General features: G+C 42.5%; 1 protein-coding gene across 7 annotated transcripts in view; it reads right to left on the minus strand.

The window, feature by feature from the left end:
- Window positions 1-27,948, minus strand: part of CEP112 (centrosomal protein 112) — a 359,448-nt gene that overhangs the window by 328,295 nt on the left and 3,205 nt on the right. For all 7 annotated transcript variants that reach the window (XM_075903958.2, XM_075903952.2, XM_075903955.2 and 4 more), the window contains exons 3-5: window positions 25,651-25,841; window positions 22,281-22,450; window positions 1,072-1,168 (exon numbers count right to left, since the gene is read on the minus strand). In XM_075903958.2, coding sequence (XP_075760073.2) covers window positions 1,072-1,168; window positions 22,281-22,450; window positions 25,651-25,841 — 458 coding nt within the window. The remainder of the gene's footprint in view (window positions 1-1,071; window positions 1,169-22,280; window positions 22,451-25,650; window positions 25,842-27,948) is intronic.

Genomic DNA, 27,948 nt, shown 5'->3' on the forward strand with positions numbered 1-27,948 from the left:
CCAGAATCCTGCGGCAATGGACTGTTCTGGCTGGGCCAGGTCTGCCACACTTCATGCAAGAGCCTGCTCTAGCCAGGCTGAGCCCACCACACTGCACAGCAGCTGGGTGGGCTACTCCAGCTGGGTCAGGCCACCAATTAACCAATTACCACAGTAAACATTCCATTAAGGTTAATGCTCAGGGTAACCAGTTAACCCTTTACATGCCTAACTAAAATTCACACCCTTCTTGTAAGGCACGGTGTAGACAAAAGCATATTGAGGCACGGCCTGGCACAGGATCCAGGTCTCCTAAATCTGGAAGACTATCCTTTTCTTTTATAAGACAGTATTTCATTTTAAACAATTATTCTGCTTCAAATAAACCAAATACTTTGTAAGTATCTAGCGCCTCTATTAAACTGAAAAACATGTCAGTTACATAAGGAATATGATGCCATCTATAGTCTAGAGATACCACATTTAGGAAGAGAAACAGCACACATTGTCAACTGTATACATATCCTAGCAATAACTTCTTGTTAAATTACTTGCAATTGACATGTAATATCATCAAATATTTAGGACTATAAAAGATTCTATGAAGTCTGTTTAGTCTCTCTCACTAAACCATAATGTTAGTTGTCTGACACTGGATAAAACAATTGGGCCAAAATTCAGTTCTTCAAAAGGTCAACTATCATCAAATGTAGCCAAAAAAGTCTCAGCGGTTTTCTTTCATCTATTATTGCAAAATACAAGATGATGTCAACAGCAGTTAATTTGCCAAATTGTTTAATAGGAACAATACAGCTGACCAGCTTTATTCTGCAGTAAATCAGGGTCATCCACTTTGGTTACTCCCACTTTGTCTTATGCAGATTTGAAATTTTTTTTTTTTAATTTTTTGGCGACTACAGAACACAGACTTTGGTGAGCTTCAGTCAGTCCTTCCCACTACCGTTTGCTACATTTCTCTGCTCGTATACAAGAATGACTCTTTCAATTAGAAATGACAATTTTATGGGGCTACATAAAAACAATTCACTAGAACAAGATCAAATTTAATTACAAAATGTAGAAGTATCTTACAAGCATCTGAATGGCAGCATTGTCCTCATCTGACTGGTGAGGTGGACTCATAGAATGTGACCTTAACGCTAGCTTCCCATTATACTTGTATCTTTCCCTGCCACCACAAAAAACAACAACCAGAATTAATGAAGTCACATCCAACAACTTGTGGAACACAGTATTCAGTAGGGCTGTAAGAGTGTAACTGGTACAACTGTTAACCAAAAAACATCAGCTTATCTATTTCTGTTATGGTTGAACTATTCGCTGGGGCACTGGCCCTGCTCCCAGGAAGCCAGCTGCCACCCCGTGCTGCAGGCTCTGCATTATAAAGCAGATACTGCAGAGCCGGCAGCGCAACCAGCTTCCCAGGAGTAGAGCCAACCGCCAGGAGCTGGCGTCTGCCGAGAGCCGGCTTATAGTATAAAGCTTCAGAGCTGTATCACAGTCCGCAGTGAAGGGTGGCAGCCGGCTCCCTAGGAGCAAGGCTAGCAGCTGGAATTAGTACGTGTTGGAAGCCGGCTTATACCATAAAGCCAGCTCGCAGCATGCACTGGCTCCCAGCTGCTGGCCTTCTCCTGGGGAGCCAGCTGTGCTGCAGGCTCTGCAGAATAAGCTCTGCAAAGCCTACAGTGTGTGTAACTTATGTAACCACTAGGATTTTTAACAGTTACACGGTTACTTTACAAAGAATGTAAAAAACCTGTTAAACAGGTACCTTGATCTCAAAGTATTTTTAAAGTAACAGATACAAAAAAATACTATGTGAAGTTAAATTTATTTTTAATCTACACAACAGAAAAAGAGGAAAGATGTTTTTGCAGCATCTAAATTGAAGCATTTAAGAACAGTACAAAAATGAACGAACTTCTCAAATACTCTTTTAAAACACTGTCAACAGTTACCATATTTGGCAATGCTATGTTATTTCAACATGTTTTCTTTGTTTCTCCTTGTTATATAAGTATGGATGTTTGGTAATATGACAATTATTAATTTAGCTGCAATGTTATTTTTTATAATTGTGAATATTTTAATCAGTTCATTCCTAAAGCTCTGCACTACCTCAATACGGTTAGGTTTTATTTATCTATATTAAAAGACTACATTTTCTAAAAAATATCCAGATTTTGCTCCGTATATAGTATTTCTAACATCAGAAGACATAGCCAAAAGTAGAAGGAAAAGAAACCAATTTAAAAATGAATTGTTTATAATATACAATATTAGAAGATTTACCTGAAGGTGCTCAGGTCCTTCAGGGAAGGAGGCTAGGGGTGTGGGGAGTACAGGAGTCAGGGCAGGGGGCCGGTTGGAGTGTTTGTGTGCAGGAGACAGGGTTGGGGGTGAGGAGGGACTGGGGGTATGTGTATAGGGTACACAAAACTCAGGGTTGGGGTAGGTAAGGAGAAGCTCAGAGCAGGGGTCTGGGCATGTGGGGTATGCAGGAGTGGGTGGGGAGCTACGACAGCAGCTTCACAGGTCTGGCCACAGTCGCCACACTGGTCAGGAAGCCACTCCCTGGGAGGCAGCTGCACTGCCTAAGGGGTGGGCAGAAGCTTACCCCATCTCTTCTCCCTGCCATCCCAATGAAGTTATAGCTGTCCCATTCCCCATCTTTGTCCGCAGTGGTCATTACAGAGTATAACTGTCCCTGCTAGCAGCCTCCTCCCTTCCAGCATTATGAGAAACAATTCCATTCCATGCACATCCCATCATCATAGCACAAACACTTACCTTGCTTTAAGTTATGGTAAGAGGAAGCTGCGTACCAAATTTGTTGGTCCTAGCTCTTACCATTTAAGAGGAGTTCTTGATCAGACAGAGATTCGCTCGCTCACATACACTCTCTCAAATATACATAGCAATCAGAATTCTACCATCATGTACATAGCTTCAATTATATCTATCCTCTTAATTCCTTAGGTGCTTTTTGAAAAACCCACCCAAGACTGATAATTACATCGTAGACTGTATATCGAATACACCTATAAAATTCCTGAGTCTCTTCATGATGCACAAAGTAATAATTTTGGAACAATTACCTTAGTTCAGGAAAAAAATAAGAAAAGTCTCCACATAATTGATGACTAAAACATTTTTGGCAGTGGAATAATATTCAGAAACAGAAAGAGTATATTATGAAGCAGCTTATACTATTGGTGAGATAATTTTCAATTGATGTCATGACTAGGGTCACAGCAATATGACAATTATCTTCCATTTATAGCACATTTCATCAGAAGGATCAAAGGACTTGATAAAACTATACATAGAAATCACTTCATGCAACATGGAAGGAAAATTACACACCATCCATTCTTCTTCTTTGAAGATATCATTTGACTGGATCCTTGCTCTTTGTCTCAGATCTCTTACACCACACAGGCTAGAGTTCCCTTAGCTCTTCAAGATGTTTAACGCCTTATGGGATTGGTACTTCAGCTCTATTCAGAGCCCAACAGCTGGTAATTCAGTGCCTCAAGAACACTGTTTCAGTTCCTTGATGAACAGAACACTCAGAGCTCCCCAAACCCAAACATTAAATATCATAGCCGGTTGAAGAATATTTATGCTGTTTAAACAGCCACTTGAGATGCAGATGGTACCCTCTGCCAGAGCATTTCACATATCTTTGCTGACAAAGGAATGGAGAGACTCAGAAGTATTGGATTCTATTTCAGGCGCTAAAAGGAAGTGTGCTTTTGTGCCACAGCAGGCAGAAGAATCTATCACGATTACTTCCTTAGCTCAAATAGCAGAGATCTGCGTGGTGAAGCTAAAGATTCCAACTCTGCAGATTACCCATGTGGTATGATGTCAAGTGTTGGAATTTTTGTTTGTTCGATTTCCTCTTTCAAAAACCTAGGAAATTACATGCAAAAATGTATTTAAAAGGCTCTTACTATCATTGCAAAACCATGCACTCAAAAGCTAGGAAATGCCAGAATTAAGATGGTCTTATCCTAAATACCTGATGAGAAGGGACATAAATGAGAACACTAAATTCCAGCATCTAAAATCTTACATTTGGTCTGTGTTAAGTTATAGCTATGAAATACGGATATTCAAAATATTGATAATAGAACTAGAGGAGATGCAATAGGCCCCACAAGACTTTCAACAATCCCATGACCTGGAGAGACATGCTTTGCTTGCCTGGTAAGCTGGGCAACAGAAAAGCCTGCAAAATTTCATAAAGAAACAAGCCAACGTTCAGCAGCAACTTCTACAGAAAGTGTTAAGTCCCCAGGTGGAACATGGTGCCCACTCACAAAGCCTAAGATTATGTAAAATGGACCCTGCAAATAACCCACATGCATTCCTGGGAACTTTTGAGAGGGCAGCCAAGGATGCTTGATTGGATCAAGGCCTGCCATTGGCTCCCTATCTGTCAGGAGAAGCCCAAGCAGCTTATATATGCCTGAAAGAACAGGCCAGAAAATACGAGAACTGAGGGTAGCCATCCTGTATCGGGTAAGGTTGCCTACTGAGAAGTACCACCAAAAGTTCAAATCAGCAAGCTGAACAGGTTTATGGCCCCAGGACAGTGCCCAAATTTGACTGGGCCAACTACTGGTTGAGACCAGATACCCAAATGGTGGTGGAAATAACGGATGCTCTGATATTAGAGCAGCTCTTCCAGGGCCTCCGTGAAATCATGTGAGTGTGAGTCAGGTGACATCAACTGGGCCCGGTGGATGCTGCCATGAAATTAACAAAGGAGTATACAGAGGCAGACTTGCCTAGGAAATATAGGCAATCATGTAAGGATCCAGAGCTGGGGAGGATGACTGGAAAACCCACAGCCAAAAGTGGCATGGAAAGGAAGAAGAACCCAGAGGAAGAACAGTTTCAGTCCCTTATTTATTAGCACTATGGGAAACCTGGACACAAGAAATGGGACTGCCTATACATTGATTGTGGCTTTGCCTTTGCCAAATTTTGTGGCTGGGCCAGGGGTGGAGCGCAAAAAACTGTTGACTCTTTCAGTGATGGTGTGGAGAAAACGTCGTGAATATGGCTTCAGCTCACTCTCTGGTACAGAGGGAGCGAGTGAAGCTTTGCCGGATGACTTCAAGAGCAACTATGGACACAGAATGTGTCCATGGGTATAAGTGGTATTCCTCAAAGTCCAGGTGCCCCCGGAGGTCCAGGGGAGATTTTGATGGATATAGGGTGAGGTCATGGAGAGGCTGCCTTATTCAGTTGTCTTGGGCACAGACTGAAGTCCCTTTCCCATTGGGAAGTGGGTGGTGGGAGGAATCCCATATTAGGAAAAGGAAATCTAGGAGAAGACAGGGAAGAAGTGCCCCCAAAAGAAACAGGAAGACCCCTAGACAACAAAGCCTGAGTCAGGAGGATAAGAAATGTCCTCAAGCATGTAAGGATGGTGGTACCAGGGAGACAGACAAACCAAACTCTCTAGTAGAGAGTGGCCAGAGGAGCTCCATGCAACACATCCCCCCTCCCACAAGAGAAGAAACCCAGGCAATGTTAGACTTGAGGGAACCTGGGGATCTGAAGGATGAGAATAAACTTCATCTTCTGCCAGATGCAAAAAGAGAAAATGAGAAGTAGTCACCTGATGGTGAGAAGACCAATGGATTGCTATGGAGTTTGGGGTATGCACCCCCCCATGTAGTATGAATTCTGCGGGGTAGGTGAGATGAACAAACCCCACAAGGGAAAACCAGACTATCCCCATGGGGATGGAGAGAGGGGTTCCCACATGTTGGCTGCTCCAGTAAAGGAAAGAAAGCCTGGGAAAGAAGAACCTTGTGGTTAGATAAGGGGAAGTTGTGTGGAAGACTGCTAAGTACAAAGGCCTGAATCAGCAGTCCTGATCACATTAAGTAGTCGATGCAAGGCTATGCCTAATTTATGGGTGGGGCAAGGCAAAAAAGGCCAATTAAGCAATTGGCCAATAGCCCACAAATAGGCACAGGAAGAAGAGGGCAATAATATGGAGAGGAAAAAGTGTTCTTTTCTGCTTAGGAAAGGTCTTAGGTATGCTGTGAAGGTGGTTGGATGCAACTGTAAATCAACTACACAGGGGATTGAACCAGCAGAAAGATTTCGACATAATTTGTGGACTGAGACAGAAACATGACTAAAGTGGCCCTGTTACAACCGAATAACCAACAAAATAGTATTGAAGACTATTGCAACTCAGCAAATTCTGGCCAGAAATCTTAGGAAAGGAAGATGCAATATGCAGGGCAAATTTTAAGTTCAACAGGTGATGCAAGTGGAAGGGAAAGCTGACGACAGAAGAACATTAGGCAGAAATAGATGATCTTGGAAAGGTAAGGTAGTGTCCTGGGGGAGCAAAAGGATTCTTTAGCCACAAAGAAATTAGATGAGGATTATACAGAATGAGCTACAATGGTTGCAAACGTCCATAAAAGGAAAAGGAATATATCCTTAACTGAGCCCTTCCCGCCCCCACCATGTGTCTATGTTTTTCAGCAAAAAATAATGAGTAATCCTGTGGCATTTTAAGACTATTTAGTTTTTCCACAGGACCTCACCTCATTCAGTGCAAATGATGGATCTCATCTGGAGTTCAATAAGAGTTATCTTGTCAGTAGGATCCCCACGTGCTTTAACTAAAGCTATCACAATGCATATCCACTCAGAGATGTATATCCAATACTTATTCATTACCATTATTTCCTGCAATACAATATGAAGCGGAGGCCAAGACAGACAAACAGAAGTTTTAAACTACAGTCACCATCACACAATATTGTCCTTTCTTCTGAAATTATTACACAACAAATAGTTCTGCCCCAGACAAGATATTCGGGTAATCAAAAATATCTGAACTGGATCCCTGACATTTGTTAAATCATATTATTTCATTTCATTGTGCTAGATTGCTAGAATCATAATAATTAGAAATGAACTACACAGATTTATAATTAGCCATTTTTTACACAAAAACTATACTGCTTACATATTTGTGTTTCTTAATTATGATCCAGTAAGTATAAATACATTTAAAAAAAACTAAACTCCATCACACAACATAAAAAAGTTCCTATTTTAGTCATCAAGCAATACACAAGTTCAAAAGTTGAAAAACACAATCAAATTTATTTGAAAATAGAAACGCTAAATTGCAGTTACTGTATAAAACTGATACAAATTATAATAGTTTTGGTCACCATTATGATACTTACATTATAGAAACCCTTCCTACAGGGCTGTAGGCAAAATTTCTATCCTGTTTTAATAATGGATTAAAACAACAAAAATTCCTTTGTTTAAAAATTAAACATTATTTAAATATTAAAGATTAGATTTCCTTTTAATTGTTAAACAGATTATGAAAACAAGTTAGAAATCTATGTACTATTACACAGAGCTCCCAAACGGACCATGTCATAAATGATGTCAGCTTACAGTAAGAATATCCTCTGCTTTTAAAAAAGCATATAACCCAACTTCCACAGCTCATGACTTCTTGCCATGGGAACACCTACAGTATCAATACAGATCTTATACGTGGTGTTGAAATAAATATTGCTCTTTCAAAGGTTATTATACTAAAAAAACCTACAAAACAATGAGCTGCAGTGTGCCTACCACTGTAACGTAAGATATATGGAGTATATATTGAGAGAAAAAATATTAACAGGAGATTAAGAACAAGACATGTAGAGACATGACTCTACTTTAAAAAAAAAGTATGTATATTTCCAGGATAAGCTCTCAATACTGCTAGAAGGAATAATTCAATATTGTAGTAATGCCCAGGAGCTACAATCAAGATCTGGGCCCCACTGTGCCAGTTAACATATAAACACACAGGGAAAAACAATCCCAGCGCCAAAGAGCTTACAATCTTTTGATTTCTTACTATCACTGGTGTTGAACGAATCCATAAGATAGAATTCTGCCAACATGGCTATTTCTAGGCCTTAGGACTAGCCAATGTTTTCTCGAACCATTTCCCTCCATGTACCTATTTTTTCTACCCATGTGCGGAATACATTTTATGTGCAGAGGCATATGCAAATGTGCACCATTAGTATAAACAAAAAACCTAGCTGTGGGCACTCTGCTATCAATTGGGCAGCATCTGAATCTCTCCTGAGTGGCTGCACAAGCACACTAGCCCCCGCTGCACTGAAGAACAATAGTAGCTCACAAATTAACACAAGGAATATAACATCTAAATTCAAGTGAGGGCCACAGACAAGGCACATGAGAGAACAGGAAGAAAAAGGATGACAATAGTAAGATCAATGATTATACTGAAAGGAATGTGCCTATTTTCCGGGCTCTTATAAGAAACTAGCCAATTAGCCCGTCATAAGATGGGATTTTCAGGTCTCTCCTCCACATCAGTCTTCTCTCCTGAGCCTCCGGTGTCTCTCTCTCTCTCCGCGTCCCCCTCCACCCCCCATTCGGGGGACCATAGAGCCCAAATGGCCGTTTGGACTCCGCACTCCCCGTGCTGCATGGGGAGCATGGAGCCCAAACGGTTGCTTGCACCACTTGCTCCCACACAGCGGACCGGCTGAGCGGCGCAGAAGTCAGCCGAGCGCCACAGCAGGAGGGGAAGGGGGGTGGGGCAGTGACGTTCACGGCCAGGGCCTGGAGCCGCTGTCATGCTGCATATCACCGTCCCACCCCCCTTCACCTCCCACCGTGGTGCTTGGATGACTTCTGCACCGCTCAGCTGGGCCACCACGGGGGTGCAAGCAGCGCAAGCGGCTGTTTGGGCTCCCCCATGGCGGCCTGACTGAGCGACGCAGAAGTCAGCTGAGCACCACAGTGGGAGGCGAAAGGGGGCGGGGCAGTGACATACACGGCCAGGCCCCACCTCCTGGCCACGTACGTCACCGCCCCACCCTTCTTCCCCTCCCGCCATGGCGCTCGGCTGACTTCTGCACCACTCAGCTGGGCCACTGCAGGGGAGCAAGTGGCGCAAGCAGCCGTTTGTGCCCCGCACTCTCCATGCAGCACGGGCCGCCCAGAGGCAACAGCCAGCATTTCAGCAACAGCGCCACCCAGAGGGAACAGCCAGCATTTCAGCAACAGCACCACCCAGAGGGAACAGCCAGCATTTCAGCATTACAGACTTACAGACATTGGGCTACTATATATATATATATGATAAGAGGAGGAAAGATAAGACAACAGATGTAAAGTTTTTGAACAGATGCAAATGCAATTAAAGAGGTTATTTAGTAAACAATTTTGAGGTAGGCACTCTAAACAAAGAATAAGGTATGGGACCTGTAAGAGAAGGAAAAGAAACAGGCATTGAGGCTGGCCTCACTAAAGAGCACAAGAATGAAGAAAAAGCTAAAAGAGAGAAGGTCAGAGACATAGGCAGAGATTGACGGCTTTAAGATCTATATGGCAAGGACAAGAAGTTTGAAATTCATGTTGAGTGCCATGGGGAATAAATAGTGTAGGAGTGGAGAGTAACATGGGCAAAGCAATGGGCCCAAAACATTTTTCGCTCATTTCATTTCACGTCAGCCTCATTGACTGGATGGGGTAGACAGAGTCCTGAAAAGGACAAATCTACAGTGTTTAAACAGGGAATGATTAGGACACTGACATGAACATAATGCATCCACAAAGAAAGGACCAGGTGAATTTTTTACAACAAACCTGTGGAGTAAAACAGTGTCACAATTGAGTATAAGTGAAGAAAAAGGGGAAATGAAAATAAGTCTCTTGTTATGGTCGTGAGTCAGACAGGATGGCTATAATATAATGGAGAATGGAAGTAAATAAGAGAGAGGAGGGAAAAAAAAGAATTATAAGCCTGTTTTTCCATGTTATGTTTGAGGTTATAGAGAAGTATCTTTCGATATACAGTGCAGTGCAAATTCATTCACATTAAGATAAAAATATATCACGTTAATCCATGTGCTTACTAATAAATAGCCATATATGATTAAAATACATTACATTCTTCCCCTCCCAACAAAAAATTCAGCTATGAGTTATGCCAAAAGATGCTGAGATGAATTAAGTGTTTATGAAGAGAGAGACAACTGTTGGATATATAGTATAAATGAGTCTCTTCTATGAAAACTGAAACACAAACCAACTTTCCACAAGGAAAACAATCCCAGCTTTCATCTAAGCAGCAGGGAACAATGAAATGTACCAACTGGAGCGTACCTTTCTTCTGCCATCAGTAAATATCAATAAAGTATAAGGATAAACAATAGTGATTGCAGTGTAGCAAATGGCTCAGATGAAAAGTAGAAGGGGAAAAAAAGAAGAAAAGGAATATAAAATGCAAAGTTTGTCTCTAGTTATGCATAACTTTCCTACCTTTCACACAATTTTATTCTGCCAGGATTTATTTTATATTGCAAGATGACAAATCTTTATCTGGATAGATGCTGTTTCTTTTCAGGTTTTGTGATGTCTATGGCTCCAGGGATTTTTTTTAAAAACAGATGTTATGTTCAATTTGACCCACAAAAGATTACTCAAGTATTTTAAAACTGGAGAAGTGTGTTCAGATATGTTTTAGGCACCACTTTGCTATTTTTAAGTGGACTTTTAAAAAACAGCAATATTGATCAGTTTTATATTTAGAAGCTTTGAAAAGTCTTCTAAATGGGACTACTGCTTAGCCTTAATCAAGCCATACAAGATAGAAGGTAGAATTCCTTTACAGTCCTCCCTGTTCATCACTGGAAATAGAAGACAAAGGTGATATTTCCCCCTTCCCTGCCACTGCAATACAGGTAGTAGGGAGTGGCCACAGCCAAGATTCAAGAATCATCAACTCCAGACAGCAATCAGGACAGTGGATGGAATGGGAAGTAATTTGCTACTGATAAATGAACCTGGCAGGAAAATATGTGAGGTCCTCCTGGGGCAGTGCAGCACAACAGGATTGTTTTTAAGACGTAATCTGTACTGCTATAAATAAACAAATATTTATTAATTTGAAAGGTCAGATTGCTATTAAAATCTAGCTATACAATACTAATTTAAATCTACAGTATTTAAATAATCTTCCCTATTTACTACCCATTTTTTTAAATGAAGACCTCTCAAGACCAGCATTACTCAATCCCACTCCAACAAAAATAATTTTTTTTTAAAAATCTGACAATCTTCATTTATTTTACAAATTTAACAGTAAGTAGGTTCTATGAAAAACAACCATTGCCATAGACAAAATCACATTTACACACAGTACAAAAATAAAAGTAAGGCAAAGAGTTTTAGTTGCTCTCAGAACTACAATTCATAGACACGTTTCTTCAAAATAAATGACTTATTTTTTAAAATATCTCCAGAAACTATTTATAAGAATTAAGTTATCAACAACCAGCTAAGAGAGAATTCATGAAAGCTGAAACATACTGTCCATCCACACAGGTCATCTTAAAAAACACTGGAGTGCAAAGCAAAGCACATTTTGCTTCACTACATAGACTGGAACAAGATCATCATCTGCTGGCCATTACAATAAACTGCAGAAGCACTACAAAACACACTGAAAAACTTCATAGTAATAGAGATGTAGCCGTGTTAGTCTAGTCTAGCTGAAACAAAAAACAGGACTATGTAGTACTTTAAAGACTAACAAGATGGTTTATTAGGTGATGAGCTTTCGTGGGCCAGACCCACTTCCTCAGATGAAATTGTGGAAGAAAATAGGCATGACCATATACAACAAAGGGATACAATCAAAAAAAGTGAACACACATAAAAAGGACAAATCAAATTTCAGAACAGAGGGGGGATGAGGGGGAGAGGTAAATGTCTGTGAGCTAATGATATTAGAGGTGATAATTGGGGAAGCTCTCTTTGTAATGGGTAAGATAATTAGCGTCTTTGTTAAGACCCCTTTGTTAAGTATCCTCTCGTACTAAGGATACCTCTGAGGGGGAGGGAATGCCAGTTAGGAAGAGGCAGGTGTTAGTAGTGGGTGATTCGATTGTTAGAAACATAGATAGTTGGGTTTGTGATGACCGGGAGAACCGTATGATCACTTGCCTGCCTGGTGTGAAGGTTGCGGATCTCTCGAGGCATCTAGATAGACTTATGTGTAGTGCTGGGGAGGAGCCGGTGGTCGTGGTACATGTCGGTACCAATGACATAGGGAAGGGTAGGAGTGATGTCCTGGAGGCCAAATTTAGGCTGCTAGGAAAGAGACTGAAATCCAGGACCTCTATGGTGGCATTCTCGGAAATGCTTCCAGTTCCACGCGCAGGGCCAGGTAGGCAGGCAGAGCTTCAGAGTCTCAATGCATGGATGAGACGATGGTGTAGAGAAAAGGGGTTTAGATATATTAGGAACTGGGGACACTTTTGGGAGAGGGGGAGCCTGTACAGGAAGGATGGGCTCCACCTAAACCAAGGTGGAACCAGACTGCTGGCACTAAACATTAAAAAGGCCGTAGAGCAGTTTTTAAACTAAGAAATGGGGGAAAGCCGATTGGTGCGGAGATGCACGTAAATCAGAGGAAGACTTCTCTTAGAGGAGAATCCATTGATAGAGACTCTCTACGCTGTAGTCAGAAAGAGAGGAGGGGAGAGGACAAACCATGGGCCAGAGCAGACAAACAACCGCATTCAAAGGAATCCAATGCATCAGGGAAGGGCAGACAAATAAGCAGTGGCAAATTTTTAAAGTACTTCTACACAAATGCTAGGAGTCTGACTAATAAGATGGGTGAACTGGAGTACCTCATATTAAATGAGGAGATTGACATAATAGGCATCACTGAAACCTGGTGGAATGAGGAAAATCTGTGGGACACAATCATACCGGGATATAAAATATATCGAAAGGATAGAGCAGGCCGGGTGGGTGGCGGAGTGGCACTGTATGTGAAAGATAATGTAGAATCAAATGCAATAAAAATATTAAATGAATCAACATGTTCCATAGAATCGCTATGGATAGAAATTCCATGCTCCAATAATAAGAAATTAGCAGTAGGGATATATTACCGACCACCTGACCAGGACAGCGATACTGACATTGAAATGCTGAGGGAGATTAGAGAGGCTACCAAAATAGAGAACTATATAATAATGGGGGATTTTAATTACCCCCATATTGACTGGATACATGTCACCTCAGGAAGAGAAGCGGAGATAAAATTTCTAAATGGCTTAAATGACTGCTTCTTGGAGCAGCTGGTGCAGGAACCCACAAGGGGAGAGGCAATTCTCGATTTAGTCCTGAGTGGAGTGCAGGATCAGGTCCAGGAAATAACTGTTACAGGACCGCTTGAGAATAGTGACTATAATATAATAACATTCAACATTCCTGTGGTGGGAAGAACACCTCAGCAGTCCAGCACCCTGGCATTTAATTTCAAAAAGGGGAATTACACATAAATGAGGAGGTTAGTTAAACAGAAATTAAAAGGCACAGTGACTAGAGCCAAATCCCTGAAAGCTGCATGGAAACTTTTTAAAGACACCATAATAGAGGCCCAACTTAAATGTATACCCCAAATTAAAAAACATAGCAAGAGACCTAAAACAGTGTCACTGTGGCTTAACCACCATGTAAAAGAAGCAGTGAGGGACAAAAAGGTATCTTTTAAGAAGTGGAAGTCCAATCCTAGTGAGATAAATAGAAAGGAACATAAACACTGTCAAATCAAGTGTAAAAATGTAATAAGAAAAGCAAAAAAAGATTTTGAGGAACAGCTAGCCAAAAACTCAAAAAGAAATAACAAAATGTTTTTAAGTACATTAGAAGCAGGAAGCCTGCTAAAAAAACCTGTGGGTCCCCTAGAGGATCAAGCTATAAATGGAGCAATCAAGGACGATAAAGCCATTGCGGAGAAACTAAATGATTTCTTTGCTTCAGTCTTCACGGCTGAGGACGTTGGGGAGATTCCCGAATCTGCACCGTCCTTTGTGGGTGGTGAATCTGAGGAACTGTCCCGGATTGAAGTGTCATTAGAGGAGGTTTTGGAACAAATAGAAAAACTTAATGTTAACAAATCTCGGGGACGAGATGGCATTCATCCAAGGGTTCTAAAAGAACTCAAATGGGAAATTCTTAGCTATTATCTGTAGTTTGTAACCTATCCTTTAAATCGGCTTCCGTACCTAATGACTGGAAGGTAGCCAACGTGACACCAATATTTAAAAAGGGCTCTAGAGGCGATCCTGGCAATTACAGACCGGTAAGTCTAACTTCAGTACCGGGCAAATTAGTCGAAACAATAGTAAAGAATAAAATTGTGAAGCATGTAGAAGAACATAATTTGTTGGACAAAAGTCAATATGGTTTCTGTAAAGGGAAATCCTGTCTTACTAATCTATTAGAGTTCTTTGAAGGGGTTAACAAGCATGCAGATAAGGGGGATCCAGTAGATATAGTATACTTGGATTTTCAGAAAGCCTTTGACAAGGTCCCTCACCAAAGGCTCTTGTGTAAATTACATGGCCATGGGATAAGAGGAAAGGTCCTTTCTTGGATTGAGAACTGGTTAAAAGACAGGAAACAAAGGGTAGGAATAAATGGTAAATTTTCAGATTGGAGAGGGGTAACTAGTGGTGTCCCCCAAGGGTCAGTCCTGGGACCAATCCTTTTCAACTTATTCATAAATGATCTGGAGAAAGGGGTAAGCAGTGAGGTAGTAAAGTTTGCAGATGATACAAAACTGTTTAGGATAGTCAAGACAGAAGCAGACTGTGAGGGACTCCAAGATGATCTCACCAAACTCAGTGATTGGGCAGCAAAATGGCAAATGAAATTTAATGAGGATTAGTGTAAAGTAATGCACATTGGGAAAAATAACCCCAATTATACGTACAGTATGATGGGGGCTAATTTGGCTACAACAAATCAGGAAAGGGACCTTGGAGTTATCGTGGACAGTTCTCTGAAAACTTCCATGTAGTGTGCAGCGGCGGTCAAAAAGGCAAATAGGATGCTAGGAATTATTAGGAAAGGGATAGAAAATAAGACACAGAATATCTTACTGCCCCTGTATAAAACTATGGTACACCCACATCTTGAATACTGTGTACAGATGTGGTCTCCTCACATCAAAAAAGATATTTTGGCCTTGGAAAGGGTTCAGAAAAGGGCAACTAAAATGATTAGGGGTTTGGAACGGGTCCCATATGAGGAGAGGTTAAAGAGACTGGGACTTTTCAGTTTAGAAAAAAGGAGACTGAGGGGGGATATGATAGAGGTCTATAAAATCATGAGTGGTGTGGAGAGGGCCGATAAAGAAAAGTTATTTATTAGTTCCCTAAATAGTAGAACTAGAGGTCACCAAATGGAATTAATGGGTAGCAGGTTTAAAACTAATAAAAGAAAGTTCTTCTTCACACAGCGTGTAGTCAACCTGTAGAACTCCTTGCCAGAGGAGGCTGTGAAGGCTAGGACTATAACAGAGTTTAAAGAGAAGCTAGATAATTTCATGGAGGTTAGGTCCATAAAAGGCTATTAGCCAGGGGATAAAATGGTGTCCTTGGCCTCTGTTTTTCAGAGGCTGGAGAGAGATGGCAGGAGACAAATCGCTTGATCATGGTCTTCGGTCCACCCTCTCTGGGGCACCTGGTGCTGGTCACTGTTGGTAGACAGGATACTGGGCTAGAAGGACCTTTGGTCTGACCCAGTACGGCCGTTCTTATGTTCTAACTATTTGTAGCCAGACAGCCCCCCCATCTCATCCATCTTATTTTGCCTCTCTGAGGTTCCTGAAGCATACAGGACAGAGAAGGAGCAATAAAATCAGCATAGTCTATGCTGGCTCATCTGATCCTGAGAAGCTGAAAACATAGATATGAGGAGAGAGCGAGTAAGGCAATAAGCTGGCCTCGAGGCTGCGAGAAGTGCCCGGCTGGCACCCATGTTGATACGAACACACAGCCGTCCCTGATAGAGGAATCCCCCACTGAGAAAATAATCTCCAGTACTTCCAATTTAATCCTCACAAAAAGGCAGACCAGCACTATTTGGCATCACAGATAAGAAAGAGAAATACGTGACCCCATGGGTATAAAGATGGGTACAGCAGCACACTCACTTTTGAGTGTCAATCTACCCTCTACCTGCTGGTCGGGTTAGGTGTTTGACCTCCCGAGGTTCTATGGGGACGCCCACCTTGTATTTTCGTCTTTCCTAGGAATTGAGGGACCGGCCCTGGCCTGACATGCTTCGAGAGGCACAGAAGGGGGTAAAAATTGTACCTGGATGTGGTCCTCTGTCTTAAGTGTACACAGACTAAGAGCTCTTTAAAGGTTAAGCTCTTACTTGGTACTATTATTTCTGTTTTTCCTATCTTTATCTTCTTTGTAACCATTTTTAAGATCTATATTTTGCTAGCAGTTAAGAAATAGAACAATAGCCATTGCAACCATATGATTTATAAGCTTCCTCAATAAACCTGTAACTGTTTAAGCTTTAACCTGACTCCTTCAGTTGCTGTAACAGAACCAGGCACAATTTAAAAACTTCAGCCGGTCTTAAGGGACAGATATAGGGAGAGCTTGGGCTTTTGGATTTGTGTCACTCCCAGGTGGCAGATCCGTTGGGGCACTTCTCAGCCTCCCCCAGACTGCCCGCTGCGAAGGAATCACAGATTCTAGCAGCTAAAATCTGAAGCGTAATAAGCTCTCCCTGCAAACTTATTGGGGCGCTTGTCAATCTCCTCCAGGTTGCCCGCTGCAAGGGACCCCGGTCTCAGCAGTTGAAGTCTCGGGTGTATAGCACACACACACACCACTCACTGCCCTGACCATCGGCTGACACTATTCCTATGAAATAATGCCTCTTTTTTTACAGATAAGGAAACCCCATTTGGCCTTCCTTTCTGCTGCATAGCTGAAATGTTTTAAACATTTTCTTTTTTTTGTATCATTTTATGTGAAATGGAAAGCCTCTCTTTATGAATTTAACATGTACCTCAGAAGAACTTCCAAGTAACCCAAGTTTTTTCTTCCATTTTTTCCTCTTCCACAAATAATGTACAAGTTAGAGCAGGGCTACTCAACATGCGGCTCACGAGCCACATGTGGCCCACAGCCTGTTAGTTTGCGGCCTGCTGTGGGTTTTGGGTTTACGTGGGGCTCAACACATGGCCCACGGGTGGGAACCAAAACAAAAAAGTAGTCAATATAATGGTCTTCTGTTGATATGAGTTTTAGTAGTTAAATTCCTGGACTGTCATTGCTCATTAAAAGTGCTGTCATATGGGTGAAAATCGAGTAAACATTGCATTTTATTAATATCAGCAGACCTAACTGAAATGGGGCCTACGGGTCATGTAGTCTTGTCTTAATCTTTGTATTCATGCCCGTCAGTGTGAAAGAAGCTATTTGCATATATTTGCATGTACACTTGAATGTACATGCAACGACGCTTAAGTTGCGGCCCTCGGCATGTGCTGTATCCTTGTGGCCCCCAGGCCTTCCAAAGTTGAGTAGCCTTGAGTCAGAGTCCCCCCACTGCCCCTCCCCCCCCACACACAACAGAGATGTGTCCTTTGAATGAGTATCCAGTTTTAGAAGTGAGTATCTTGTGCTTTGGACTGCCTGATGGCCACTGCAGTCTAATACTACGCTACCAAAGAACAATGTCCATGATTATGCTTTACAAGACAATATCTATTTAAAGAGCTGTTCTAGTATGGAAAGTAGATTTGAAGAAAAAAGGCCATAATGGAGTTTCACATTTATTGCCATGATTTTAATATCGTATTTGCTCAATTTAGAAGTAGTATGAGGCTTATTTAATTACCATCATGGGAAACACATATTGAGATCTGAAAATTATGCTGTGTTGTTTGCCTCTTGCATCTTCACTTACTACAAAGACTCCAAGGCCAAATGCCACTCTTTAATTATGCACATACAACCCTGTTGTCTTTGGTGGATATTTTCACTATAATCTGTGCAACTCTGTTACCTTCAGTATAGTTGCAAAGGCTTACTAGATGCGTCAGTTAAAAAATATTAGACTGTGCAAAGAACTAAATTTTAATTGCACATCAGCATTTACTTATTAGATGGGCAAGCCATAAAAAGCAACTCTTTCATACTACTTGAGTTGGGCTGATTCTGTAGGGGTAACAGTAGTATAAATTCTCTTTTCCCCTACAATAACCAAATAACTCTGAAAATACACAGAGCGCAGATTTTAATGAGTTATCTAATTTTTACAACTACTTAACGAACAGGGAACTTCAGAGGGATTTTCAGATACCAGATACAACATATGTCTTCTTAGTAACCACAACAGCTGCTAACTATGGTTTAGAAAATGCCTTCGTGTTATGTAGTCACACAGAAGAGTAAAATGAGGTGAAGTCTCTCCACCACACACTCCCTATGCAGTTGCATAGGACCTATCTGAATCTTTGGTCAAGAATAGGGATGTAAGTGACTAGTCGACCTTTCACTTCCCCACCCCACTTTGCTGCCTCTTTCAGAGGCAGCAAAGGGCCTGAGCAGGAGCCAGTGCTGAGGAAGCACCCCCCAACACCATCTCCATGAAGGGCAGGGGAAGCAGGAGGTAGCTGGGATCGCTGATTCCCTTCTAGCTCTTAATACATTTAAAATTAAGAAGCACAGAGTGGGGACCTGGCACAAGCCGGGACTGCTGATTCCCAGCTTGTGCCGGATCCCCCTGCTGCACTCCAGCCTTTTTACATTTAAGGCTGGTGCGCAGTGGGAGAGGGAAGGAAGGGGAGAGGAATCAAGCAAGCAAGTTAGAGGACAGAGAAAAAGAAGGGGGAAAAACAGGCCCGCTTCCCCCCCCCCCCAGCTGACTACCAGACTTGGTTGGATGCAAGAGGGGAGGAGCATGCAGCATCTTGTACAGCGCTAAAGAAACATACTTCAACCTTATTAACCCCCCAAAAAGGGAGCTCCAGAGGAATCATGTCTCAGAGAGACAACTCTAAAGCACAAAGCCTTTCTGGCTCTATTTTTAGTATGACAAAGCTATACACTAGCTACACACCATATCTAGCCTTATGTATTTTATTTTTCTTTCCTATTTATGACATTTGGGTTAGGAAGGGGAGGGGGAAATGTCTGACCAAACTTAGAAAAGTAATATGGAAGTGTCAGGACTCATATGAAAACTGCTAATATTATACATCTGTGCTCAGCATCTGCACTCAAGATAAGAAGTCAGTATCGGTGAACATGAGTGAAGGCAACTGACAGACCAAGAGTATCAAATGTGACATGTGTTATCTAGAGTATAATAGACATCAAGATATTCCCAAATTTTAAGTCACTGTTAGAAGAAGGATGAGCCATCCAGTAAAAAGTTTAGAAGTCCCCAAGTGACTGATTTAGAAGTCACGCTTATTTTTCTTTACACTTTCAAGAGAACTTGGGCATTTTTGAAAGTTTTACCCCTCACTGTTGAAGAGTGCACCCCGTGTCGAGGGTGCCGCCCAGGCTTGGGGTAAACTTCAGCCCTTCCAAGCCTAGTTCTCCCAAAGTACAATGCCCCTGGTTTAGGGGAAATACGACCCTCTGGCCTAGTCCCAAAGTACAATGCCCCTGGTTCAGGGGAAATACTGTCCTCCAACCTAGTTCCAAAGTACTATGCCCCTGCAGTCTCTGCTGGTGGCGTGTGGAGTGGTGGGGGAGGTAGGGGGACCCAGGCCCTCCCACTCCACTGGGTCCCAGCCCAGGGCCCTGATAGCAAAGGTTTTCATTGCCTGGTCGGCAGGGATGCCTGCCAGAACACGCCAACCTCCCGGAGGTTTTTTCTCCGCCCTGGGCTGTCTCCCACCTCTCCCCTTGCCAGGGTGGTCCCTCTGCAGGTTACTCCTGGGTTGCTCCTGGAGCAGCTTGGACGGTGAGCGAGACTCCTGCAGGGGTTGATAGGACTCCTGAAGCAGCAGAAATAGCAGACTGGATTCAGGTGGTGGTTTGGGCTGCTTCGGAGCTCCTCGCCAAGCCCCTGCCTTTTCAGCCCTCCCTGTCTGCCTGCTTCTCCAGGTATTTACCCCCAGCCTGCAGTCTGAGTATGCTCTGCAGGGCTGAAGGGGTGGGGCCCCTTCAGCCACCTGGGCCAGGTGGACTTCTTGGGGCTTGAGTGCGGGGAGGTGCCATCCCATCACACTCATCAATTAGGTTTTGCCTGGATTTTAAAAAGTGGCCTCCACAGGCAAAAACATTTGGGTAAAATGTGAGAAAAATGTGGTTTTAAAACCAAATACCATATAAATGATCAAAGGTAAAATACTAACATCTCTTAGCAACAATGTCATATTTGGTAGTGCCTAACATTGAGCTCCTAAGTCAACAATTAATCATCATACATGAGGTAGGTGCTGAGTGCCTCTGAAAAATTAAGTTACTGATATTTGGGTATCTAGGGTGACCTACCAAAATGAATGGCAAAACACCCACTCAAGACAATGGAGACAGATTTCATTCAAAATATTAAGCACCCATATTTGAGATTGTGGCCAGACCACAGTCACTTTTGGATTACTGCAGTGATAGGAAATTTTTGCAGAACATAGGACAACGTTCCACAGTTTTTATACACAAAAGAACTGCTTAACATTTCTGCTTAACAGAGCGCAAAGAAAACGACTTCAAAAGACTGCATCTTTAATAATAAAAAATAAAAAAGGGCTAGCACACAAACAGCATAATCTAAAATGTCATTAGAAATGCCTCACATACAAAAAGGTCTAAGTAAAAGAAGATTTTATAAAGTGATCAAAAACACACTAAGGGGGAAAAATCTTTTAAGATTAAAAGAGGTTTTTCAAAGGACAAGTAGAAGAGTTGTAAAATTTATGAGGCAGCATTCAACTTCAGCTCCAATTTGCAATGAATTATTCACCATAAAAATATATGTGTGAAATATAAGTTTTTTGTGCACTTTGTTTGTTTCGCAGGAGGTTTTATATTTATTAATTTGTACAGGATCAACTGGAGATGATGAAACTGCACTAGTTGACATCCTGACTACACCAGTTAGAGGAAAAGCTATAGATTTAGGGAAAACTCATCCACAGTTTGTAAAAGAACACATGTCAGGAGAGCCTGTTTCCTTACGTGCATGAATTAAATCTAATAGAGATTTAAGTGAATACTAGGGATGTGATAGTGTCCACGGTTAAGCCATAAACCATTGAGCCAGGGCTCATCAGTTAACCTTCACCTTTACACACAAGGCTCCCCCACCCCACGCTGATTCCTTGATATCAGAAGTTGGGCAGGAAGCAGGCAGGAGCTGCTGGGGAGCTGACTCCAGCTCCCACGGGTTAACTGGAATCAGTAATCATCACCCATCAAGAGTGATGTTTACTGGTTAACCTTTCACATCCCTAGCAAGAAGACAGGGAACGATTGCAGAAGCCAATAGAGATGTGAGAGAAGAAAGGGCAGGAAGATTCAACTGAATCAATGGGGGAAGAGAAAAAGTTTGTGATCATATAATTAAATACTATCATAATGTTTTTTTATGAGGGCAGAATCAACATTGTAATTAAATTCTGACATTTCCAAACTTTCCATTGATTGACATTGCCGCCTTAACGTTATACACAGAAAACTAGCACTTAAAAGAGTAAGATTATATCCAATTCACCACGTTAATAAGCATCTATTATACACTTCAGTCACTCTGTCCATCCGTCCATTTGTTCAAGAACTCTTCCTAAACGGTAAGAACTAGGATCACCAAATTAGTGATCCAGCTTTCTCTTATGATACCTTAAAGCACGGTAAGGAGGTGAAAGGGGCTAGCAGGAGGTGTCCTCCCCCATCCAGGACTACCCCAGCTCCAAACCTCTGGCCCCCAGGCACACTTTAGAGAGCATGGGGGGCCTGAAGCTCTCCCCAATTCATACAGGAGCACTGTTGGCTATTCCCCTTCATCAGACAGCAAGGAGAAAGTACACAGCTTTCTGCATTCCTCACTGTGGCTGGGGAGCTCAGGAAACAGATTAACCTGGACCTGCCCAAGCCAGGGGACATGCCCCCATCCCCCGACTGTGCCCACTGGAGATGCAGTAGCCTTGGACAGGCACTTCTCACCTGGCCCAATCTGCTGCAGTGAGAGAGGGCTGGGATAGGCCTCTCTCCCCAGGGCAGCCTGCATACTGTATCCCTCATCTTCAGCTCTACCCTAGAACTGTGATTTAAATGAAGCATGTACATTATTATTTTACTTTCCAAAAAAAACTAAGAATTGAGTTAAGGATGTGATCAACGCCAGGAAAAATCTTCAAGTTATTTGTAGACTGGATTTTTAATTCTTACCTCTGTGCAAGTGATGATGCTAACAAAGCTGACTCCTCTCTAGAAGACAGTTTCAATGATTCCTCCAGTTTTGATTCACTTGTTCCTAGTTCTCCCATGACCCAGTCAGGTAAAGCTTCTGGGCTACCGCTCTGTGCTCTTGTTGAATTTGGTTCATCAAAATAGATGGACTATATTTAAAAAAATATTAAAAAGCCAGTGAGTCTGAAAAGATTAACATAACAGCTACACTAGGGATGTTAAAATTCGATTCACTAGGGCTCTTGCTACACTTCAAAAAGAGATGTACAGCAGTTGGACTGGCACGAGTGAGAACTACTTCAGTCCCCACTTGCGCCACTCTCCCACTGCACCTCTACTTACCCTGCCCCCCTCGCAGTAGAGACAGTGCAGGGGGAACTGGCTTTTAAGCCTCTGATAGAGGCAGCAAATGGGAGAGAGTGAGTAGTCACTTATATCCCTAAACTAGACCTTTAAAAACAAAACCTATGCACTCTCTTCTTTAGCATCTTCACATGCATGCTGGTTTGAAAGCAGTAAAAAGAAACTAATTCTACTCCCACAAAAGTCAAATGGAGTTTGCCAATAAGGTCCATGAGTACAGGAATGGATAAGTAAAATAGGGGCCCAAGAACACTGAGTCCTAGATATAAGGGGAAATAGTTGTTAGTTTACATAGCACTTTATCCCCACAAAATATCTTTGTACACCCTGAATCACTAATAGCTAACAAACAGTATCACAAATTGCTAACTAGCTCTGAAGAGCACGATCAGGATTAGCTACATATCATGTTAATGACTAACTAGGGAACAACCTTCCTGCTAGGGATATAAATTAGTCGACTAACTGTATCATTAACCAATAAGTCTAGGTTTATCAGTTAATCTAGTTGACTACTCGCATTCTGCCCAACCCTCGCCCCGGCTGCCTCTGTATCAGAGGCAGCAAGGAAGAGTACGAGGGGAAGCAGGAGCCGGTGATCTGCCTTCCCCCCCCCATGCTGCTACCTCTATCAGAGGCAACAGCATGGTGGGGAGGGAAGGAGAGGAAGCAGGGGAGACTGTCATGAAACAGCCTCTGCTGATGGCAGACCCAGGCTCGCTGTGGGCAGGGGCTGCCTTAGGGGCTGCCTGTCCATGCAGGTCCAAGCTCTCCACAAACAGAGGCTGCCCTGCATCCCCTGGGAGTCCCAGCTCCCTGCAAACAGGAGCTGCTGCCAGAACAGCCCCCACACCCACTCTCCCTTCTCCCTAGCAACTTCAGTCCATGGAGAACTTGGCAGTCAGCTGGACTGCACAGGGAGCTGATTTTTTAAATGGCTCCTGTTACAGAATAGCTCCCACCTGGCACCCCATGCTGCTGCCTCTAACACAGAGGTAGCAGCGCAGGGTGTCAGAGGGCTCCCCAGGAGTGGAGCTGGAGCTCACTGGCTCCTGGCCCTGCCCCCAGGAACTACAGAATAGTCGACTAACCACTAAAAATCCATGCAGTTAATCGACTGTTCTATTACCCACTATCTAACATCCCTAGTTCCTGCAATAATCCACGGGCGAGTGCTGCCCAGCGCATCCCCTCCTGCCACGGCTGTTGGTAGGGGCGTGTCCTACCCTGCCTTTCAACCAACCAGTGCTGAGCAAGGACGAGATTTCCTCCCAGCCATAGAAGAACACTTTGCATGGGAGGGCCATGCAAAGCCTGGCAGGTCAGCCTTAGAACAGCCACAACCTGGGCAGGAGTGCTCAGCTGGCGGCTGGGAGGCAGCAAAGGGCTAGATGAGGGAGGATGGGCTAGTGCTGGGGAGGGGGGGCTCTAAGAGGCAGGGGGCTGACACTGGGGGGTAGAGAGCTGGCACTCGGGACCTCTGGGGGCAGGGCTAATAATGAAGGTGATATAGGGGCAGGGCTGGAAACAGGAGGTTGGCACGCGGAAGGAGGGAGACGGTCTGGTGGTTTGGGTCTCTAAGGGACAGGGGACAGGCACTGAGGCATTTGGGATAGGGGCTGGCACTGAGGGGCTTTGAAGGCAGGGTGCAGAGGATTCTGGGGTCAGTGGCTGGTGCTGGGGGTTCTTGGGGACTCTGGAGGCCGGGTCTTTTTGTATCACGGACCAGCAAACCCGTTCACAAACTTTTAGTAGAACGGTAACATTTTATTTGCATAATGAATACTCAAATATGTAAATACAATGTTACTGGTGCAAGAGCTGGATAGTACTACCACTGCAGATTAAAGTAATGTTTTTCATTCCAAAAGCTAAATGCATTTTACAATACTAACATATTAAAGAACTGATTTTCAGAAGTGTTGAACTTAATGGGAGTGGCAGGATATTCTGAATTTCTAAGTCAGGTCCTACCCATCATAATGCCCATGTAAACCATTAACACCCCCCTCTCTCCACACACAGGCTACGTCTAGACTACATCCCTTTTTCGTAAAAGGGATGTAAATTAGACGTATCGCAATTGCTAATGACGCAGGGATTTAAATCTCCCCGCTTCATTAGCATAAAAATGGCTGCCGCTTTTTTTCGGCATGGAGCTTTGCCGGAAAAAAGCACCAGTCTAGACACTGATCTTGCGGAAAATAAAGCCTTTTCCGAAAGATCCCTTATCCCTTAGGCTTTATTTTCCGCAAGATCAGCGTCTAGACTGGCGCTTTTTTCCGGCAAAGCTCCGTGTGGAAAAAAAGCAGCAGCCATTTTTATGCTAATGAAGCGGGGGAAATTTAAATCCCCGCTTCATTAGCAATTGCGATACGTCTAATTTACATCCCTTTTATGAAAAAGGGATGTAGTCTAGATGTAGCCACAGAGTTGTTTTTAAAAAGCACACAGAATATTTACTTGATTACCCATCTAAGTCTGTAACAAAGCCAGGAATACACCAGAACATCAAATTTCTAAGCTCAACGTTTCAAGCAAAAAAACTCTCTTTCCTTTCGTAATACTATTCTGAAGTTTGAGTATAACTTTGAAAGTACTGGCTATATACAAATAACGTAAAATATATTTAAAGGCAAACAGCTGTTAGCAACTAATAAGCTATCATCAAAAAGGAATCTTTCCAAACTTTCAGAATGTCTTCAAAATTCAATGTTTACAAGAAGGCCAATAAAAATAATAGAAGAAAACAAAACAGATCACACACACAAAAGTTCACAATGACCCAGAAATCTGCCAACTCCAGTTGCAAAGTAATAAAGGAACCATGGTACAAGTTACAGGACAACATTTACTCCTTGCCATTCCATTCAAATCACTGCAGAATTTGTCTCCATCTCTAAGTGAATACTTAAAAATATAATTTTTAAACTACATTTAGGAACTACTCAGGCTTGTTCTCCATAAAAATGAAATAAATACCCACCATGTATGAAGGCAAAGTTTTCAGTATTCCTGGTTCAGGTTTATGTGTAAAAGGGCCTTCTAGCACTCCTCGTTTCAGCATATGCAGTAACAGTTTTGCATACAAGTTCCGATTCTTTCTACCCATGATTCCTGCACCTGCTCCTGAGGGCTCACAGAGTTTTTTAATCCAGAGTGCACATCTCTGACGTTCTAGAAAAATACATGCATTAACAACAGACTTTCTGAGAAAACAGAACAAACTCAAGAACAGCAGAAATTACAAAAGAACCACAAAATAACTTTGTATATATCAGGAGGTTCTCACCTTTTTCTCTCTGAGGTTCCCTTCAATATGCTATAAAAACTCCAGGACTCAGCACGGATGAAAGCAGCCAAGGAGTGAGTACCACCTCCACCCCAACTCACCTCAGTAAGACCACCCAGGTGAAATGCAAGGAAAAATATAATTCCAAGAGGAAGGGCACTCAATCAAAATCTTTGAAAAACCATTCAGGGTGCAGGGAGGTGGTACCTAGGAGCTGTGTGTAGTAGGGATGTTAAAATGTAACCATTGAAATTTTAATTTCACCGGGGGAGGAGGAGAGGAGAGTGAGCTGGTGCTCCAGGAGAGCCAACTTTTAAGTCAGCTCCCCATAAGCACCAGCTCTGCCTGCTGTTTAAGAGGCATCAGCATGGAGGGGGGAGGAAGAGACGTGGCTCCACAAGAACCGGTGCCTGCGGGGAGCCAGCTTGAAAGCCAGCTCCCCATGCGTACCAGCTTCTGCCTTGATGGGTAATGCTTACCAAGTAACGTTTAACCAGTTAACTAATTAAACAGGATTTTACATCCCTACTCCACATCTTCATCTAAATGGAAAAGTATGTGCCAGCCTCGGAACATGAGAGAATGGTTGTTCCATGATAACAGTTAAATTTTCAAATGGACAAAGAGAGACACATTTAAGACTAATTTCTGTAGATTCATATGTATAATTACTAGGGCTGTCAATTGACCTGGATTAATGCCTGCAATTAATGCATTAACTCCAGCTGAACCCCGACTCCACTGTTGCACTTAATACTGCGCTGCCTCTTTGAAGTGTCGCTCTGGTGCTTCAAAGGGGCTTTGCAACAGCGAAGTCGGGGCTCCTAATGCACTGCCCCTTGGAAAGGCTACCATGGCACTTCCAAGGGGCAGTGCTGCATGGAGCCCAGGGTCAGCTGGGGACTCCAGATAATCCCTGGCTCCATACAGCGCTGCCCCATTGAAATTGAGCTGCGGTGTTTCAAAGGGGAGGCACCCGCAATTAAGTGCATGATTAATCGCAATTTTTAATCGCTTGACAGCCCTAATAATTACTTGACAGCAGGGGTGGGGAACCTCCAGCCACAAGCAATTTATCAGGGTTAGCTACTGGTATGCCACAAAATTGTTTACTTGAGCATCGGCAGGCACAGAGCCCTACAATTGGCACAGTTCCCAGCCAATGGAAGATTCAGAAAGCGACATGGGTCAGACCGCTGTTTTCAGCAGCACCTACTGGCCAGGAACGACAAATTGCCGCCACTGGAAGCTGTGGGGCTCCGTGCCCTTGGATGCCCAGGTAAAGAAGCCATCTAACAATTTAGCAAGCTTAGCTGCTGGCAGGCCGTGTGCAACCCACAGGTCAGAGGTTCTCCTCTCAGGTTTACAGTGTTCTATTATATAAAGCATTTTGAGTATTAGTTATTCTCAAATCCATAGAAGAATATTGCCTCTAATGTGTGCTTCATATGCAAAATTTAAAACTGCTGTATTGAAAGTAATCTGATTACAGTATTATTATTTTGAAATGATCTGAAAGCCTACTTCTGATTATGTCAGATTGTGTAAGGCACTCAGCATCTTCAATTTCCCCATTACACTCAGTGGGAACAGAGCAGTCTCTGTTCTTACTGAATCATACCCTTAATTACAAAATACCATTTCTATAAACATTAATATTTTATCATCCAATTAAAAGACCTGAGTCAGGAAACTTATATTTGTGTCATGTAGTCTTTCCTCAAACAAATACTTCTCTGGAACGCAAGACTGCAGGATTAAGAATTACTGATATAAACAAAGATTTTGCACAATCAGGCTCTTAATTTGAAGATTACTTCCTTGCAGTTCATTTCTAAAATCACTTAACTCATAAAACATCATTCACTACCTTGTATTTGTACTATTCATTAAAAAAAGTTCCAATACAGGATTTACTTCTTTTATGAACATAATTGTGTCTTGACAGATTTATCGCTAAAAATGCTTGCAATTTTATAAATGACATAATCT

Source organism: Pelodiscus sinensis, chromosome 20, assembly GCF_052426305.1.
Source record: "Pelodiscus sinensis isolate ZL-2025 chromosome 20, ASM5242630v1, whole genome shotgun sequence".
NCBI classification, from domain to species: domain Eukaryota; kingdom Metazoa; phylum Chordata; order Testudines; family Trionychidae; genus Pelodiscus; species Pelodiscus sinensis.